We start from the raw sequence: 21,131 nt of genomic DNA on the forward strand, positions 1-21,131 counted from the left end.
AACTTAAATGATAGCTTCAGTGGGTAAAGTAGCCTTGGTTGTAGGTCCTTGCTTTTCACCACTTTGAATATTTCACACCACTGCCTTCTAGCCTGAAATGTTTCTGTTGAGTAATCAGACACCAGTCTAATTGCTGCTCCCTTCTATGTAACTACCTGTCATGTTCTTGCAGCTTTTAGGATTCTTCCCTTGTCTTTCAGCCTTGACATTTTAATTATAATGTGTCTTGGTGTTGGCCTCTTTGGGTCCAACTTGTTTGGAGCTCTCTGATCTTCCTAAACTTGTGTGACTTTTTTCCTTCACCAGATTAGGTAAAATTCAGTCATTATTTCTTCAAATAGGTTCTTGATCCCTTATTTACTCTCTTCTTTTTCTGGTATTCCTATCATTTGGATGATATCATGCTTCATATTGTCCAAAATGTTTCCTAAGTGATCCTCATTTTTTAAATTCTTTTTGTTGTTGATGTTCTGCTTGGGTTTTTTTTCCTAGCTTGTCTTACTAATCACTAATTTGATCCTCTGCTTCATCTAACTTACTGTTGATTCCCTCCAGTGTATTATTTATTTCAGATATTGTATTCTTCATTTTGACTTGTCCTTTATTATGGTTTCTATGTCTTTTTTCATGCTTCTGAGTATCCTTATAGTCATTAATCTAAACTCTCTACCTCATAAATTGCTTGCCTCAATTTCATCTAGTTCTTCTTCTGAGGAATTCTCTAGTTTTTTCATTTGGCACCTGTTTATTTGTCTTCACTCTTTGGTTGTCTCTTTTTTTTGTTTCTGCATATTAGGTAGACCTACAAAGACTCTGGAGCAGACCTTTGTCAGGTGCTGATTGTGACTGGTCCCAGGCAACTTGTTTGGGGCTATTAGCAATCCATTGCTTGTGGCTCCCTCTGCTGGGCATGTTTATGTGCACAATGAACCAGTCTACGAATCAAGACCAGCTTTTACCAGCACCTGGCCCAACTAAAGTCTCAGAGCTCCACCTTAGTTGTTAATCAGTGATAGAGCCTCACACTTTACTCAGCAGTCCAGCTTAAGCGCCACAATGTGGTGCAGAATAATTCCCGTGGGCAGAGCTATTGCTTCTTCTCGGGCCGATGCCACTAGGAGGGGAATGATTTGCCCAAGGAAAATGGCTTCTGCAGTATGGGGAATGACTCAGCATAGGCATCCTGGTGGCTGTTCCCTCAGTTCTCTTTCCAGAACCATCAACCACAGGCTCTCCTCATATATCTCTGGTCCACTCTGCTCTTCATCTGCCAGGGCCCAGGGTAAGTGACTGCAAATGTAATTTTTTGTGTTGGCCTTTTAAGAGGCTCTCTACATCTCTATCTATCTCTCCCTGGCAGACAGAAACCCTACTGCTTTTCACAGATGATGTTATCTGGGTTCCTTTCTGGCTCTGGTGCTGTAGGCTCATGAGCCCAACTTGGGGTTTATACCCCATACTTCTCAGGGGTAACACCTGAGCCACTAAAATATCCCTCCAGAACTTCAGCTGCTGCCCAGGAGAGCCAAACCTGCCCTTTTGCATCTCCTCCATTGGACTTTGTGGTGGTCATTTCTTCTGTCTGTCCATTGTTATAAGGCTTCTCTCCAGCTCATGTTCAGTTGGTTACTCAGAATGATTTCTCTAAAACTTAGTTGTAATTCCAGATTTGTCCTGGGAGAACGTTAATATAGCTTCCAATTACTCCTCCACTGTTTTGGGTCTCTACATCAAAATTTCTTTATGTGGAACAGTCTCCTTTTTAAAACATAACTTTGTTTATCCATTATTTTAAGCCTCAGTGAATAACAAGAGTGCTTTCCTGACCCATATAGCAGATGCTCAGTAAATGCAAACTGAATCCAGTTCAATTTTATTCATTTCAGTCAGACATATATACATGCCTACACATGCATGCACACACCCACATTTATTTTTAAAAACAACTTTGTGAATTAATTGGAGCCTATAAAATGAGCCCTAGAGATGACAAATGGGCTTCTATCTCTCATGCTGATGAGTTAGTTACTAGAAATGAGTGGTGGAGCACTATATTAAGACGGATTGTGAGGCCCCATTTGGGCTCAGCAGGAAGGAGTGCCATCATCAACTAGCGCTGTCTGCCAAGGGATCAGTTGTGGGGGAAGAGCATAAGTGCCATTTATTTCTCTATTTGGTGATGGATATAAAAGTCTATCACAAAGAACTGTTTTCTTCCTCTCTCAGGAGCTTGACTGCCTAGATTTGAATGTCATCTCTCCTCTACTTATTAGATGCACAAGTTTGGGCAAGTTACTTAACCTCTCTGCTTTGGTTTTCTTAATTTTAGTTAGGAATAACAATTGACCTACCTTATAAGATGTTTGTGAAAATTAAAGGAGTTAGATAACATAAAGCATCATGAGCTATGCCAGGCACATAGCCTTTGGAGCCTCTTCGAGTATAAGAGGCTATTATTATTACTATTTTGTATTTTATATTCTCCTACCATTGCCTTGTAAAGGGTAGTTTACACCCCTTCTCTGGCCACATTTGCCCATTTTGTGAAATGGACATAACAAAGATAAGAGAAGATGCAATGAACTCGTAGTGGTGTCCAAACTTTTGGCATCTCTGGTCCACACTGAAAGAAGAGTTATCTTGGGCCACATATTAAACACATAAACACTAACAAAAACTGATGAGAAAAAAAACAAGTTTTAAGTAAATTTTCAATTTTGTGTCAGCCTGCATTCATAACCATCCTGAGCTGTATGTTGCCTGTGGGCTGCAGGTTGGACACTCCTGATAGAGTGTGCAAGGGATCTGTGCCCCCAGCCAACTATCTAGAGTCAGGTAAATTTCAGAGACTCCCACTGCACTAGACAAATTGGAATAGGGACAGACTAACTACTTCCACCGCTCTTTTCTTTTCCCAGTAGTTTGTGGGAATATCCAATAAAATTAGATAAGCAACTTGAATATAAATTCAGCATCAATTGCCACTAAATAACCAATAACCACATATGACTCCCCAGAATGCAGCAAATACTTTTTGTAAAACATGTATAAATGCTGTGGGGTCAGACTCAGAAGATCTAGCATGTAGTAGGGCCTTTGACCTTGGCCTGTATCTCATTACATTCTCTAAGTTTCAGTTTCTCTATGTGTAATAATAGCGTCCTTCACAGCTAATTAAATAAGACAACATATCTGAAAATGCTGTGAAAGCTCTCCCACACCATATAATTAATTGTAAGATGTAAAAATACTCTTCTGACCTCACAAGGTGCAAGTTGCTTGAAGGAAGAAGCATGATCTAAGTTACTATCGTGCTGTCATAGAACAAAAAAAACCCACACTGTAATGAGGCCCTTTTTGTTTTTTAGAAGCCTAGAACTTACTAGACAAATTCTGTTTCTGCACAATGTGATTTTATCTAACCTCAGTAGCTCTCTTCAGCAGCTCCAAATGCTGTTTCCCCTAAATGCTATAATTCAGTTACTATTTGCAAATGAGAGTCTCCTGGTAAACTTTTCCAACCTAGAAATTGTGTATTTAAGAAGAAAGGTACAAGGGGTGGGGAGGGGCTGGGGAGAAAAAAAAGGAGATGAAAGGTACTGAATATACTGATAAGGAATGGGAGGGCCAGCCAACTTGTAAAGCAAGAAGGTTCACAGACTATGGCAGAGCTTCCCAACCAGTGTACTTTGAATCATCAACTGGAGGAAGCTGCTGAGCCCCAGTTAGCAGTTGTCTCCAGCCTTCACTCTTCTCCCATCAAACAGTATCATTTTTCGTGTGTTACTTGTCCCGAAGAAGGTTGGGAGCATAGTCCAATGGCATACGGTATATGTAGTATATTTCACAATTTTTGTCTCCTTTAATTCTCCCAGCCATTATTTAGCTCCCACTTCACAAACAAGGAACCTGGAGTTAGAGAGAGGGTATGCCACTACCCCAAGGTCATGGAAAATAATTAGAAAAGTGAGGAAAAGCTTTTCTTTCTCTTCTGATGACTTCCTTTTCTTTTCTCCTTTCCTTTCTCCTTCCATCATTTTTTATGCTTTTTAATAAATTGTGTGCATACTTTAATCTCAGAAGAATGACATAAAGAGAAATAAAAATCTACCTCTGTTCATTTTAGTGGAAAATTTGAAAAATAGGAAAACACCACCCAACCTATCAATATCAAAATATAAATAAAGCTAGTTCACCTTTTAGTGATTTTTAATCTATGCTTTCCATTCTTAGTGTTTCCATATTGGGTGCTAGCAGTCCTTGTTTTGTTGTTTTGTTTTCCTTTTTTTAAACATACTATATATACAAGTTTGAATTTTACTTTTGTAACTTAGTATTGTGACTTCAATATTTGCTTTTGATGCTTAAATTTTGGGGACATCATTTTAATAGCCAAGTAATAATCCTCAGTAATGCTCTGTCACATGAGTAAATTAAGTGTAAGTGTTGAACATGTAAGTTTCAAATTCAGATTTTCTGATTCTAATTTCTTTACTATTTCCACTGTGCCATTGTCTGTTACTAGAATTCATGTCATATTTTATCCCAATTGTACATGAAATTCTTGATATCATATCATTCAAGGCAAACAGGTGATTAAATGACACAAACAGTTCTTCAAAATTAAAAATATTTTTAATTGTTTATATTCTCTGAATCTCAGTTACCTCTTCTGCACAGATATCCTTCATATTGTGACACAGAGAGCACCTGTAATGAAAGATTAATACAGCAAACTTGAAATTCCAAAATTATGATTGCATAACAATTATTGACTTGAGTTTTCTTTGATTTTATAAAATTACAACCCCATAATTTCTAAAGGAAACCATTTAGAGAGACAACTGTAAGGAACAGTAAAAATAAAATAAAAATTATAAATCAGGACCCTTCCACCCCAATCCCAGCATTACATACTTAACAACTTTTTAACTAGAAAGAAAGATTTTTTTTCTAATATTTTCTTTCTCTTCTTTTCCCCAATAGAATTCAAGATGACTTATTCATCGCAAACCCTGCTTCATCTTAATACAAGGTAATAGTTTTCTTGTTGGATAAATCTGGTGGAAATTTATGCTTATGGATGATGCTTCAGGAGCCTTTAGATTTCCAAAGGCAGGGAGTGGGGAGAGGGGAAGGAGATGCAGGGAACAGGTCCTGAGGAAGGACGGACTTCAATCAGGGTGACATCTTCTGGAAGTCACATACAAAGGACCTCTCAGTACTGCTCCCCTCTGCCACTCAGTCACTCACAGGGTGAGGGACAGGTCCCAAGCTCAGAGCCCCGGCACCTAGAACTGCAGAGGTGAAAGTGCAGGGGGTACAGGGAAGAGAGAGCAAAGGGCCCCATGTGCTTATACTAAGGAGATTAATAAATGTCCAAAGGAAGTTGTGATCTTGTTTGCTCAGGCATACTTATAAGGTATAAATGATCATTCAGTGAGTATTCATTAAACTGCCACAGAGCATGGCACACACTAGATGGTCAATAACATGCCTGTGGAATAAATGATAAAAATGTTTTAAATGGTGGAGGGGGTGGGGGTGGCAGCTACTGATTCACAGTACTTGTCCTTGAGTCTCAGCCCCTACAATCTTTTCCCAAAGGATGACTGATCATTTCTGTCCACTTGGAAAGTGGGTTGACACTAGGTATGATGAAAGCACAAGGCCAGCTGGCTATGGTTAGAAGCAGGGATAAACTCCCAGCTCTGGTGCATTGGGAAGCAACAGATTACAACTTGAGAACTAAGGGCTCTATGCAGGGGTATCCTTAGACCTGGAAAGGCCCAGCCCCCCACTCCTGCTCTCTACTGGCCCCCTCATTCCATGCTTCACACTTCCAGGGGCACAGAAACATGGATCTGAAAGGATTGCCCCCCATTAAGGCAATGTGTAAAAGGGAGTGACTTTTCAAAGGCCCCCAACACCTCAGCTACGGACACTCACAGAACATTACACAATGTGGCAGTGAAGGGGCCTGACAGTGAAGTGACCATTAGAAATATTATGATTGAAAAGCACAAAAACAAAAGGCTAAATGAAGGAAGATCAAAAACAGAAAGAAACAGGGAGAAAGACTAATGGAAGGAAGCTCCTAGAAGCAAGGAGAAGCAACTGTTAATAAAATACCAAGAGTTATAGCACCCAAAAAAAAAAAAAAGAAATATTATGATTGAGAAGAGGAAGTCCAGAGCCAGACTGCCTGGTTGTCAATCTCAGCTCCTTCACCTGCCAGCTGCATGCCATAGGGTGACCACTTAGTATTCCTGTGTTGGTTTTCTTATCTATAATATGGCAACAGTGAGCTTCAGCCTCATGGGGCTAAAGTGAGAACTAAATGAGTATTAACTCATGAGGCCCACTTAGAACAGTGGTTAGCACATAGGACATGCTAAGTGAGTGCTGAGGACTGTTTTATTCTCCATTCTCAGCTCCATGAACCACCACGTGGGAACTTAGCATTCTTAGAATTAGAATCATGATTCCTGGTCAGTTTTATTCCCAACACACCCACCTGTACTGTCCTTTCTTCATAGTTTAGCTGAGTGGGTTTTTTGTTCCTAGAGCCCTGAGGAAAACACAGCGATCAAAGAAGTCCTAGGGCCTAACCTGGGTCTGTCCATTTGCTTCTGGCTTGGGTCCCCAAATTTCAGGTTTGGACCCTGGAGTGATTAGATAGGTCCTGGATTTTCCTAACACAAGGTTGCTGAAAGAATGAACCCTCCACAAACCTCTAGGAAAGCAGTGTTACACTTGTGTCTTTTAAGAAAGGGGATTAGAAAGGAGAGTGCATTCAAGTCAAGAGTTTCATGGTTCTCTTATAAATAGGAAATCTACCTCTCCCATTATACATGCATGCCCTGAAGGTCCCACAAGCATATGCCAGGCCCCTTCCCCACTCTGAAACAGCTGCTAAAGCAGGCCTGGAATTGTCAAAACTCTCTGGGATCTGGGATCCCATGGGTACTTTCCCCACTGCAGATGGAGCAGGGAGCTGGTGTCAACCCAGGTTGGTGGGTGCTGAGGCCACAGCAGAGCCCTAGTATGTGCCCCAGAAGGCCCTGCAACATCCCAGGCTGGGGTAGTCATGGTATGGAGGGTGCTAAGTAAATGTACACAGAAATGGAGATGGCCAGAGCCACTATTAACTTAAGTATAATCCTTGTGTCTGTTGGCAGCTTTGACTTCTCAAGGTCCTTTCCTGAGGATTTGCATTATCTCTTTGGGTCCCAGTGGGCACCTGGTGAGTGAGGTAGGACAGGCATGATCTCACTAGAAGGAAAAGTCCACAGGAGGCTCCTGATCTGTCCTTGAGGCCTGGAGCAGGATAAGAGTTGACACTTGCCTAAAAAGCTCACCTGTGTCCACTAGTTCTTGATCCTTACAGTCATATGACTAGGACCCAAGCATCTTGCTGCTTGACTCCAGGTCCCCTTTCAATGGCACATCCGAGAAAGAGCTGCTCTGCCCCAGCCTGCTGGCTGGCACAAACCCAGGCCCACCACAGGGCCCTTGAAGTGACCTAAGACCTACCTGTAACACCCACGGACAATGAAAGAGAATAGCTTTCTGGTGGTGTCTCCAGGTTTGAAAGAGTGGCTCCTCCTCTCTGCCTCAACCACTTCACCCACACTTTCAGACTGCAGTCCCTGACCCCCTCCCTGTTCCTGCATCCAGGAGCCCTGATTTCCCCCACTTTCATTTTGTCCTCACCTGTGGGGAAGTATGATTTTCAAAAAGGTGCAAAAACTGAGGCACAGAAGTTAAGTAAATTACCAAAATTTACTCTACTATCATGCAAGAGCCAAGATTTAAACTTGGGTTATCTGACATCAAAGTCTATGTTTTTCTACCAACCATAGTTTCTGCCCATTTATATGTTGGGCATTTTTCCCTTACAACTCTTGGGCCAGTTTACATGAGATGACTTCAGGGCCAGAGCACCCCAAAGACCCTTTTCATTCCTTTGAATTGTGGTTTCTTGCCCCCAGGTAAAAGTCAGAGATTCCTAAGAAAAGACACAGTATGAGTCAGTGGGTTGGGGTAGTCCCTTTTCATCATGAGCTACCAGGCAGCAGGGTCTGTACCCCACACCCAACACCCTGTCATCAGGCCCTGCAGAAACCTTTCTCAATGATGGTAGTATTTGTAATAGGAAGACCAGAGGGGACAGACCTCAGAGCTTGATGTTAATCTACTGTGACATCTACCTTGGTATTTTTTTCCACTGTGTCTGAAGCAGCTATGAAGCAGGAAGGGCAACTGGAATGATCAGGGCAATGAACCAGAAAAGACAGAATGTTTCGGAACATTGGACAGTCAGTTATAGAAGCCTGGCCGATTGGCCTTTGAAGGTACCCACAGATTCTTCCACTATAAGTGAAGTGCATTTGGCAACATGGGGCTCTGCTGCCCAAAATGGCACACAGGCTATCTTCTGTGATCCACAATCTGGTCCTTTCTGCCTTGTGGTGACCACCATCTGAGATGGGCAGAAGTCCACAGGAGCTGGAGAGCAGCTACAACCATCCCAGCTTCCCAGTAGGCCATGGCCCTGGGTTCCTACCTGGCCTGTTTGGAAGTTAACTGAATCCTGTGCTACCTTCTGACAGAAGCCCACCTGCTGGCATCTCTCAGGTGACCACCTTCTTCACTATCCCTACTCCCATCTTTGAACCTGCTAGCAAGTCTCTTTATTATGTCACGAAGCCTTCTACATCCTTCATGAAGAATGATGGAGAGTCTCTGTCCTGGCAGGACCAGGGCACACAGACGGAATACATCTATGAGACCAAAGGTAAGAGGAACTGCACCTGCTGCCCACCCACAGCTGGGCTCCCTAGGGGCTGGGGGAGGAATGCATTCCATGTATGTGAAAGATCGGGGCTTAAGTATTATCTCTCATGATGAGGGTATGAACTGCTTCCTGTGCCATTTGAAGTCGTATTTTGGGTAAGAAGTTAAATTCTTCTACTAGTCCTGCTGCAAAATTCCTCTATCCAGACTCCCCTCAGAGAAAGGGCATCAGCAAAGTACTGAGACAATTACCTTCTTCAGTCTTTTTCTCTCTCTTCATTAATCTTCCTGTTCTTGTTCTTCATGAACACAGGCTCTATTTCCCTCATGGACACAGGCCATTTCCTCCTCCAATTACAGATCCATTCCCCAAGGTGATGAGCCTTATCCAGATAATCACATGGACAGTGGTGGGTGCCCCTCTGGACAACCCCAGACTCTGTCTTAGCGTGCAGTCAAAGCCAGCCCTGACTCAAGACCGGTCCAAACCAGCCTAGTGTGAACATTTGTGGCCACAACTGGAAGACACTCAGAGACAGTCTGGCAAGGTTTCACTGGGCAGCTTAATCCTCTACCCAAATAAACCCAAAGGCCCCTCACTTTAGGATCCTGAGGATGAAACACTGAATTTCTCACCATTATTAATAATTTAAATCCAGCCTTAGTGATATTGACCCATCACAGGTTCACAGATTTGTTTCACATCTATAGTCATGGCAGCAGTAAATTAGATTTTTCCCATCACCTCATCTCCCTGACCTGATCTGTGCCTGCTAAATTTCATAGCTCCAATGTGATTAAATGAAATTAGGTGCCCGAACCTATGACGGAGAATGGAGAGGCAAAGGGCAGCCCATACAAGCTAGGAGGTTGGTAGCACAGGCAGCACATGATGAGGAGTGTTTTACAGGCCAAATCAGATCTTCTTGGACCTTTGTCAGCACACGCGCTCTGATGGGGCCCCAACCGCTGGAACTATGTCAAAGTCAGTAAGCATAACAGCTAGAAAAAATCCAAGCATTTCTCTACATATTCATAAGCAGCATCCTGAAAGTCGTTTAGTAGGTAATTACTTGAAAGTGCTGATGCTAAGCTCGAAGGGATGTGGGATAGGAGAAAGAAGATAAGAGAAGGCTGGGGTGTCAGAAGAGGGGCATAGGGCCTGTTCATATCTCTGTGGACCCATCTCTGGGTTCACAGATATATGAAAAAAGCCCTCTGGAAATTACTGTTTGATTTGACCTGTTAATCCATGATCCTTTTGGTTTCTAAGTTTAATTTACAGAGCTAGTCATGTCTCTAACTTAAGTTTAAAGCACTCTGCATGCTTGTTCTATAGGGGCATGTTTTGCAATTGTCTTATCAATTGAGTTTCTTAATACCAACATATATTCTGTGTTTAGTTCAAGTCTAGCCAGCCACTGCAAATGTTGTGACATGGGTGCCCTGGGCCAAAGGTGTGTGGACTGTATTGAAGCCCTTACCCAGGGTCAATGACATACCCCAGGTTCCTGCAGTTATGTGAGGGGATGATCTTTACAGCAAAGGTTGAAACACAGGGAAAAATATACAATTCCCTAAAATTCATGGAGGTTCTTCTTCCCCTTCTGCCTATGGTTTTTACAACCTATTTGCTTGAAGAGCATTGATAATAATTCAGCAAAACTTGCCAGTAATAGGTACATAATTGATCTGGCCAATGGAATGGAACAAATATATAAGAAAAAAACTTCTCTGAGAGGATGAATTGTTATAAGAGAAAGTGATGGAAGTGTGCAAGTGGAAACCAGGAAATACGGAGGTCCAGGAAGCTAGAAGAGCTCAAAACCATGTCAAGAAGAGATAAGGAAAGTGACTCAAATGATCTGTGGATGATGAAGATGGGCCCATGCCAAGAAGGAAAGCCAGTTCCTCCGCAGCTGGAGCACAGACCACTAAGGATTCCCTCTGTGGCTGATGCAAGAAAGAATCTACTTGCAGCCCATGGCTAAAGCCACCCACCTGCCTTTTGGAAAAACACAGACAATATGGGACAATATGGACAAAAGCAATTCAAAGTGCTGGTGGTGTAGGGCCGAGGGCCAGCAGGAACAAGCAGAGATGACAGCTGGCATCAACACTACTGATCCATAAGGCCAAGACTGTGCATTCCCACCACTAGATGCCTATAAAGATCCCCAGCCTTTATCAAGATCCCTGCTTGCATTCTTAGCAAGATCCCCAGAGGATTCTCAGGTGCAGAAGTGTTGGAGAACCATAGGCCACAAGTATAGGATGAATACAATGGGTGCAAGTTTCCTATTTTAAAACATTTTTATTATGAGATTGTTCAACCATAGTGGGCCAGAAATGGCATTTTACATGTCATATTCCTCCTCAACAAATCAGACTTTGAATCAAATGTGGAGGAAAAACATCCAGATAAATCCTTGAAACCTTATTACAGAGAGTAGCAGATCCAACATGGAAGGATTGCTAAAGGTACCAGAAATGCCTTGTGACCCATGTGAGGAAGCATGCTGAAGGAGGATCAGAAAGGATATTGATGGCCTCCAGTGTCCACCTATCCAGGCACACACCAGGGTCATAAACATAGTATACCAAAAGTTCTGACACAGAGCATTACAACCATGCTTATAGAAATCCTCAAGACTTAGTGCCTGGCATACAGTGAGCATGTATAAATATTTGTTAAATACTTGTGAAATTGTTGCTGAATCCTCATCTGATCCAGAGCAGATATGGTGATGAGAAGGGTATATATTATATCAAAAAAATAGTCTTACTAGAAAGAGAACGGTATCTAGGAAAATGTGGGTGAGGATAAATAGAAAGAGGAGAGGTGCTGTTAGTGGAATAATTTACTTTAAACCACCTAACCAGATGGAGAGCAGGGCTGGAAAGCTCCTAAAAGTACAAACTGGCATTTACACAAAGTTTCCCTCACTGGACTTGGGTTTTGAAAAATCACACTCGGTTTAAATAGATGAGAATGTTACCTACAATAAATGTAGGAAAATAGCTCAAACTTTAAGAAGAGTGTCAGCGCAGCAACATTTTTACTGATATGTCCCCTAGAGCAAGGAATATAAAGGAAAGAATAAACAAATGGGATCTCATCAAAATAAAAAGCTTCTGCGTGGCTAAAGAAAACAGTATTAAATTAGCAAGACAACCAACTGTATGGGAAAACATATTTGCCAATGATACCTCAGACAAAGGTTTAATCTCCAAAATATACAAAGAACTTACACGACTCCACTCTAAGAAGACATCGAACCCAATTAAAAAATGGGAAAAGGACTTGAACAGACACTTCTCTAAAGAGGACATACAGAATATCCAGAGACACATGAAGAGATGCTCAATATCATTAGCTATCAGAGAGATGCAAATTAAAACCACCATGAGATACCACTTTACACCAGTCAGAATGGCTATCATAAACAAAGCAACAAACAACAAATGTTGGAGAGGTTGTTGGGAAAAGGGGACCTCAGTTCACTGTTGGTGGGATTGCAGACTGGTACAACCATTATGGAAAACAGTATGGAATTTTCTCAGAAAAATAAAAATCAACCTGCCTTTGGACCCAGCAATTCCACTGCTAGGATTATATCCTAAGAATCCTAAAACAATTTCAAAACAATTTCAAAGAACCTATGTACCACAATGTTCATAGCAGCACAATTTACAATAGCCAAGAGTTGGAAGCAACCTAGGTGCCCATCAGTAAATGAATGGATCCAAAAATTGTGGTACATATACACAATGGAATTCTATGCAGCAGAGAGAAAGAAGGAGCTACTACCCTTTGCAACAACATGGATGGAACTGGAAAGCATTATGCTGAGTGAAATAGGCCAGGCATTGAAGGACAAATACCATATGATCTCACCTTTGACAGGAAGCTAAACAATAAAACAAACAAGCAAACAGAATAAAAAACAAAGACACTGAAATAGAGAACAAGTGGGCAGTGACCAGAGGGGAGAGGGAAGGGAATTTAAGGGGGAAAAAGGGGAGGGATTTGGAGAAACAAATATGAAGGACACAGGGATGAGAACTAAGGGGGGTGGAAATGGGAGGGAGGTGGGGAGCACAGAATGGGGGGGGGGCTGGGATGGAAGAAATAGACAAAAAACTGTACTTGAAAAATAACTAAATAAAAAAATAGTAATAATAATAAAAGAGTGTCAGGAGAGCTGATTGCCCAAGATTAACTTATTCTTACCAAAAGTAGTAGTAGTAGTAACAATAACAATAACAACAACAATAATTTTGGGGTTCTTTTAAAATATGATTTTAAAATCATATTTTAAAATAAAAAAAAGAAGATCAAGGCAGATACTGTCACTATTTAGTGCAATGTTGAGAAATGACTCAGATAAAGTCATGTCTTTCTATTGCTGTTTAATTTTTACTTCATTGTGAAGGAAAATGACCTTCATATTGAAAAGGATACAACAAAATTAGGCAAGAAATAGTGGAAAGCAAAGTAGTAAAAAGATCAAAAGACAATGTTGTGTCCTAACCTAGATAAAATACACTCAGAATATATACATAGAGAAAAATAGCTTATTCATGTTTATAGTTTTTGAGGAACTGTGAAAAATTGGGGAAATGATTCTACAACTAATCTGAGGCAAATACTGAGAGCAAAATGATCACAAGAAGCCAGCATAGGATTAACAAGAACAAAGCAAGTAATACTGGCTTTTAATCACTTTTTGATAGTTATTTAGGTCAGGAAATGGTGGTAATCCAGTAGACTCAAATTCCACAATGTGTTTCATTTCAAAAGCCTTCCTGATGTTCCTGTGGACAAGAAAGTGAAATACCAGGTGGATGCTAATGTAAAATGATGGAGTGGTAACTGCTGAATGATCACCCAGAGATACTGTTTAAGGGGCAGAGTCAAACTAGGTTCCAGCGGGGAGCCACTCTATCCAACACATTTTATCATAGACCATAGATACAGATGTAGGAGAAAGATTTGTGTTGATAGATGACCTGAAGCTGTTGGGTGATGGGAACGATGTAATCAGATTCCAAAGATCTTGACAGGCAGAAACATGGGACCAGAACTATTTATAATTAAATGTTGCTTTTAAGCCCACAAAAACAACAGGATAGAGAGGTACAATGTAGGGGAGCCCTCTATTATAGATGCTTTATTCAACCATAAGCTCAGTAAGTCAATGGCATGACTACTATGAAAGCCAGAAAAGTTAATATAAGTAAATATAATTAAAAGATTCTATACAGAGTGATTAGCCCTACTCTAGCTTGCACTGAAGGTCAGCCTAGGGACAATTAGTCCATCCAAGAGCTACCACACTCTATGAGGGCTAGAAGCAGACTGTTGGGATTTGGAGAAGGTGTTGTTACAGCAGTCCAGAAGACTATGCCATACTAAGAATTGTTGAAGCAAAGGATGTGTAAAGTCTGGAAGGCACATGTCTCTGAGATAGTATGCCTGCCTGCAAATACCTGGCAATCTGCCATATAAAACCAAGACCTGACCTCTTCATCTGCATTGAAGGGCTAGCATAACACTAACTTCCAGGAAATATATCAAGAAAAAGAAATTCTTCCTAACAGTGAGAGCCATGCCACAATGAAATGAGTTTTCTTGAAAGTTGGAGAGTTCTTGTCTGTAGAGAGCTTGGCCACAGCAGAAGATCTAGCAGTCAATGACAATGCACAAGTGCCAAGGCATCCACGCATGGCAGATCAAGTCAAAGCCTGCTACTCCCATGAGCAGATGGAGCAGTTTGTCTTTGCTTTTTCCTTGTGGGCCTGCTCCTCTCTGCTATTAAGCATAAAACCTTGAGTGTGCATGTGTGTGCACATGTGTGCACACTTATATGTGTACACATGTGCACGAATGTTTAGTAAGAGGGACACATGGGAATGGTGGTAGCAAAAATGAGTGAAGAAAATAAAATTTCAGAACACACAAAGTAATCATCACCAAGAACTTACAAAAGTTCTCAGAAAAATATAGTAGCCTCCATTGCATATCTTAGTGGATCTATATTAGACAACCCCATGTTTCCCAGCCAGTCCCAATTATGCATCTGTTAGGGGGCAAGAACAGCAGAAATACCCACTTCCTACAGTGACAGCCATTCCATATTATTTATCACAGTCTTGGGGCCACTTGGCTCTATGGTTCTATATTCCTCGTACAGAATAAAGAATATCTCTAAGGTGCCCCTTCAACCTCAGTCATGCTATCTATCTTGGGGATCTAATTAGCCCCATGGGGGCCAGAGGAGAAGGCCACAGAGGGGCTACATTTCCTGGCCATTGGTTCATTGCAATCCTAGAAAACAGGAGGGGCAGAGAGAGTATCCAATGTATACCAGCAGTCCTTTCCAGCTGGTTTTTCCCCTCCATTGATCAGCCTTGGGTGCCAAGAAAGAACCTCAGACCCTAAATGTCCAATATGAACTCATTGGAAAGTGTAAGGTTAAAATAATTAATGGCCACCTTCTTCTGTCTTTTAACAGCACCTTCAAAATTAAAACTAAAAACAGAGCAAGAAGGCTCAACAACAATACTATCCACCTTGAAGTCAGATTCAGAAGGTATTATTTTAATTTCATAATTTTACGATGATTTTAAATGACTTTCAAAAGTTACATTCCATCCCAGAGAAGGTAAGAAACACAGAATTATCAAGCCATCAGCCAAAGAGAGCCCTCTTTGGGCTATTTTTTTTCTTTGTTTAACTTATTGTTATTCTATTACAATTATCCCAATTTTCCCCCTTTGCCCTTATCCCCTTAGCTCCCACAGTCAATCCCCACACTGTTGTCCATGTCCATGGGTCATTCATACATGTTCTTTGACTAGTCCCTTCCCCTCCTTTCCATCATTATCCCCCTCATCTCACCCCTCTGGCCACTGTCAGCCTGTTCCATGTTTCTATTTCTTTGGTTCTATTTTGCTCATTAGATTTATTTTGTTCATTAGATTCTTCTTATAAGTGAGATAATATGGTGTTTTTCTTTCATTGACTGGCTTATTTCACTTAGCATAATATTCTCCAGTTTCACCCATGCTGTCACAAAAGGTAGGAGTTCCTTCTTTCTGCTGTATTCCATTGTGTAAATGTACCACAGTTTTTTGATCCACTCATCAGCTGATGAGCACTTAGGCTGTTTCCAGTGCTTGGCTATTGTAAACAGTACTGCTATGAACACAGAGGTGCATAAGTTATTTTGAGTAGGTGATTCTTATGGTGTATTTCCAGCAGTGGAACTGCTGGATCAAAAGACAGTTCTGTTTTTGGTTTATAGAGGAAACTCCATACTGTTTTCCACAGTGGCTGCACCAGTATGCATTCCTACCAGCAGTGCATTAGAGTTCCCTTTTCTCCACATCCTTCCCAGCATTTGTCGTTTGTTGATTTGTTAATGATGGCCATTCTGACAGGTGTGAGGTGGTATCTCATTGTCATTTTAATTTACGTCTCTCTGATGGCTAGTGATGTTGAGCATCTTTTCATATGTATATGACCTATCTGTATGTCCTCCTTGGAGAAATGTCTATCAGGTCCTTTGCTTATTTTTTAATTGGATTTTTTGTCTTTGTGGTATTGAGTCATATGAGTTCTTTATATATTTTGGAAATTAAACCCTTGTCCAATGTATCATTGGCCAATATGTTCTCCCATATGGTCAGTTCCCTTTTCATTTTGATGATGTTTTCTTTATCCATGCAAAAGCTTTTAAATTTGATGTAGTCCAGTTTGTTTATTTTTGCCTTTATTTCCCTAGCCTTAGGAGATATATCAGCAAAAATATTGCTACACGGGATGTCTGAAATTTTACTGCCTATGTTTTCTGCTAGGGCTTTTATGGTATCATGTAATTCATATTAAAATACCAATTGCATATTTCACTAATCTAGAACAAATGCTTCAAAAATTTATATGGAACCCAAAAAGACCCTGAACAGCCTCAGCAAACTTGAGAAAGAACAAAGCTGAATGGGTCACAATACTTGATATAAAATTATACTCCAAGGTCACTGTAATCAAAACAGCCTGGTACTGGCATAAGAACTGACACACAGATCAATGGAACAGAATAGAGAGCCCAGAAATAAATCCATATCTCTATGATCAATTAATATATGACAAAGGGGGCATGATCATACAATGGAGTAAATATAGTCTCTTCAATAAATGGTATTGGGAGAATAGGATGGGTATATGCAAAAAAATGAGACTAGACCAACAAGTTACACCATGAACCAGAATAAAAAAATAGATGAAAGGAGAACTTCCAGCCAAGATGGAGGCGTAGGTGGAAACACTGTACCTCCTCCCACAACCAGTTTAAAGACAACAAAGTTTTAGTAACAAAAACTCAGCCAAAACACAGAAAATTGAACTGTACAACAATGACAACAATGAACCATTCAGCCAGACCAGTAAGAGGGCTGGAGTGGGGTCAGGCAGGAAAGATTGGTGGACCGTATCCCAGGCATGGGGTGGCAACAGGCGGACCCAGTGAGGGCACAGGGCAGCTGGCTGACCGTGGTCACACATTCTAGTGCAGATAAACCAAGCAAAGGAACAGTGAGACAGACCACTCAGGCTAGGGCCCCAGCAATGGAAATTAGAGCCTGAAAGCACCAATTGGAAAGACTTTCAGGATCAAGGTGCCAGGAGAGTTTGTTGCAGATACTCACAGGGTCCTGGAGGGTACACAAGCCCACACACCCAGGAACCAGCACCAGAAGGGCCCAATTTGCTTGTGGGAAGTGGCAGAGGGGACAGAAATCTAAGAGAGCAGAACAAACACCACTGCCCCTCTCTGACCCCACCCCCACATACAGCATCACAATCCAGCGACCTGGGTGGCCCTTCCCTGGTGAACACCTAAGGCTCTGATCCTCATATGTAACAGGTGCAAACAGACCGTTACATTATGGCTCAAGAACAGCTCAAAGCCCCAGAACCAATACTTCTAAGCGACCAAGAGATAGCCAAACTTTCAGATGCACAGTTCAAAACACTGGTGATCAGGATGTTGATTTTAGTCACAAATTAGAGGAACAAATAAAGGCTAAACTAATTAAAATGCATGGAAATGCACAGGAAACCAATAGTGATGGAAAGGAAACTGGGACTCAAATCAACTGAGTGGACCAGAAGAAAGAAAGAAACAACCAAACAGAAAAGAATGAAGAAACAAGAATTCAAAAAAATGAGAAGAGGCTTAGGAACCTCCAGGACATCTTGAAACGTTCCAACATCCGAATTATAGGGGTACCAGAGGGGAAGAGGAGCAGCCACAAGTGGAACACTTATTTGAACAAATAATAAAGGAGAACTTCCCTGATCTGACAAAAGCAATAGACTTCCAGGAAGTCCAAGAAGCTCAGAGAGTCCCAAAGAAGTTGGACTCAAGAAGGAATACACCAAGGCACATCATCATTATATTAGCCCAGATTAAAATGAAGGAGAGAATTCTAGAAACAGCAAGAGATAAGGGGACAGTCACCTACAAAGGAGTTCCCATCAGACTGTCAGCAGATTTCCCAAAAGAGACCTTACAGGCAAGAAGGGGCTGGAAAGAAGTATTCCAAGCCATGAAATCCAAAGACCTACATCCAAGATTGCTCTATCCAGCAAAGCTTTCATTTAGAATGGAAGGACAGATAAAGTGCTTCTCAGATAAGATCAAATTCAAGAAGTTCATCATTACCAAGCCCTTATTATATGAAATGTTAAAGGGACTTATCTAAGAAAAAGAAGATAAAAAAGATGAACAGTGAAAGGACAGCAAACTCACAGTTATTAAGAACCACACCTAAAACAAAAGCAAACTAAGAGGACAGCTAGATCAGGAGCAGAACCATAGAAATGAAGATCACATGGAGGGTTAGCAACAGGGGAGTGGGAGGAGGAGAAGGGGGGAAAAGGTACAGAGAATAAGTAGCATAGATGGTAGGTAGAAAATAGACAGGGGGAGGGCAAGAATAGTATGGAAAATATAGAATCTAAAGAACTGAGACATGTGGTCATAAACTAAAGAGAGGGGAGTGGAGGGGGAGGGGTGTGCAGGGTGGAGGGAAATGAATGGGGGGAAACAGGACAACTGTAATGGCATAATCAATAAAATATATTTTTAAAAAATGAATGAAAGACTTAAATATAAGTCATGACACCATAACAGCCTTTTAACCATTTTAGACTAGGGCACCCTAATTAAGACCAGTGGCCGAGGCATTATTTCTAGGGCTTGGTGTCAAGGTTCAGGGATCAGGTAAGAAACTGAGCCAAAGGGTAAATGCTTTTAAATCTGAATTAAAGTTAAATCTTGAAAGGGGGGGAAATAATATTTACCAGTAGAGTTAAGAGGGAAAATAATGGTTTATTCCATGACATTTACTATATACCTACTGACATTTACCGTACACCTACTATATACCGGGCAGAATATAAAGATAGAAAAACCCATCACACACTCTCAGAACTTAAATTCTAATGGGCAAGATAAAAAATAAACAAAGAAAGAAGAATCAATATTTATTGGTCATAAGCTATGGGCTTCAAACTGCTAAAGATCATGGAAGTTTCTTATCCCCAAACATGTGATCTCCACCCTGGTCTGCCTAGCCATTTAGAAGATGATTTTAAATTAATTCCTTCAGGGATCCAAAGGTCATAGACTAGTTCACCACACCACACTCTATTAGTAATTTTTCCTATTTTTTTAGTGTATGCTATCACTGAAGTGCTGCAAGAGGAAGAAAATGGTGAGAGTCCCATATGATATATCCAAAGATCCCTGTTCCCTTCAGAGTATCTAAGGTGGGGATGGTGCCCCACATGGGTGAGTACTCTGCTGATCCAGGTTGTACCAAGTCCTAGAGAGGACCTAGGGACATGCTGAGCACACAGCCCCAGAACCTGGATATTTTTCCTTGTCCTTTCCTGAAAAAGGAAGACAGATCAAGAAGCAGAGAGAGAGGGTATCTGTAGCAAGACAGAGTGACCTGGCATAGGACCAAAAGTCCATCTCTCTACTCAAACTCTGGTATACAGAGTCCCTCATTTAAAGAGGGTCTAGTTGGTTGCTGGGTCCCACGAGGTCTGGACAGCAGGACTCAACTGGAATGCCTGGGCCCCTCCCAAGAGCTCATATGATGACACTTTGGTAGGGAATAAACTGGAGCCCCTACACATGGTACCCTGAAAGACTTTACATTTTTATTAAGGAAGGGTTAGTTGAATTTTACAAGATAGAATAATAAGGGGAAATCCTTATGGTAGTAGAATCCCAACTTGTGTACATTACTTCACAAAACAAAAGCCCTGCAATTAACCACACCATCGTATTAGAAATTAATTTAGGGACTTTCAGCATGGTGGGGGCTGGGGAGAAGTCAGGGCTTTGATCCTGATACACAACAGTGTAACAAACAATCTCTTTCACACTCTAGACCAGGGGCATCAAACTCATTTCCACCAGGGACCACATCAGCCTCATGGTTGCCTTCAAAGGGCCAAATGTAATTTCAACTCCTTAACAGTTAAGCAGTAGTTACATTTATATGGCCCTAAATTATTTCGGCCCTTTGAAGGCAACCACGAGGCTGATGTGGCCCCCAGTGAAAATGAGTTTGACACCCTGCTAGACTATGCATCCCATCCGCTACCCCGCCACTCCCAGAAGGGTACTTATCAATAGAATTTATTTTATTCCATTTCCAATCAAGGAGGATATTAGGAACTTGTGCTGCTCAGATGTTCATGTGTAGAGAGAAAACCAGGGACCTTTTAACATATTCTGACTGAGAAGTCTGAAATCTTACATTCCTCACAAATAGCAGCAACTACTCTGCTGATCCATGGACCACACGTTGAGTAGCAAGATTTTAGAACAGCTTACAAATCTGTGCCCTTAGCAACTATCATCTAAGATAACAAGAAATCTAGTACATGAAAGGTCAAAGAGGTGAAAAGAGCACTGAGTTGCAGAACTGGCCCCAGGTTAGTCAATCACTGCTATTCCTCATCCTTATACCATCTGTAACTGGGCATCTGCCCAGCAGAGCAAATACACATGGCTCCAATATCTCTCCCAAACCAGAAAATGCAGTTCTGTCAAAAAAAAAAAAATTAGAGGACAGGCACTGAATGGATGGGGGAAAATTAAGATTTGTTCTTAATCAGATGTGGGAAAAACAAATTCCATTTTGGGGAATCCTGTGTGCCAGGCACTTGCCTACATTAGCATGGCTTCCTCTGAGACACCATGAAGATGAGCCTCATTGTCCCCATCACAAAGGTGAGGGTAGGGTGG

The 21,131-nt window shown here is 41.3% G+C and overlaps 1 protein-coding gene across 1 annotated transcript in view; it reads left to right on the top strand.

Moving 5' to 3' along the window:
• The window catches only part of ERICH6B (glutamate rich 6B), a 73,669-nt gene that overhangs the window by 16,747 nt on the left and 35,791 nt on the right, over positions 1 to 21,131 (top strand). The window contains exons 2-3 of the mRNA XM_053665415.1: positions 8,641 to 8,800; positions 15,318 to 15,395. Of these exons, the coding sequence (XP_053521390.1) occupies positions 8,641 to 8,800; positions 15,318 to 15,395 (238 nt within the window). The remainder of the gene's footprint in view (positions 1 to 8,640; positions 8,801 to 15,317; positions 15,396 to 21,131) is intronic.

Source organism: Artibeus jamaicensis, unplaced genomic scaffold (assembly GCF_021234435.1).
Source record: "Artibeus jamaicensis isolate MK-2021 breed Jamaican fruit bat unplaced genomic scaffold, CSHL_Jam_final contig_414, whole genome shotgun sequence".
NCBI lineage: Eukaryota > Metazoa > Chordata > Mammalia > Chiroptera > Phyllostomidae > Artibeus > Artibeus jamaicensis.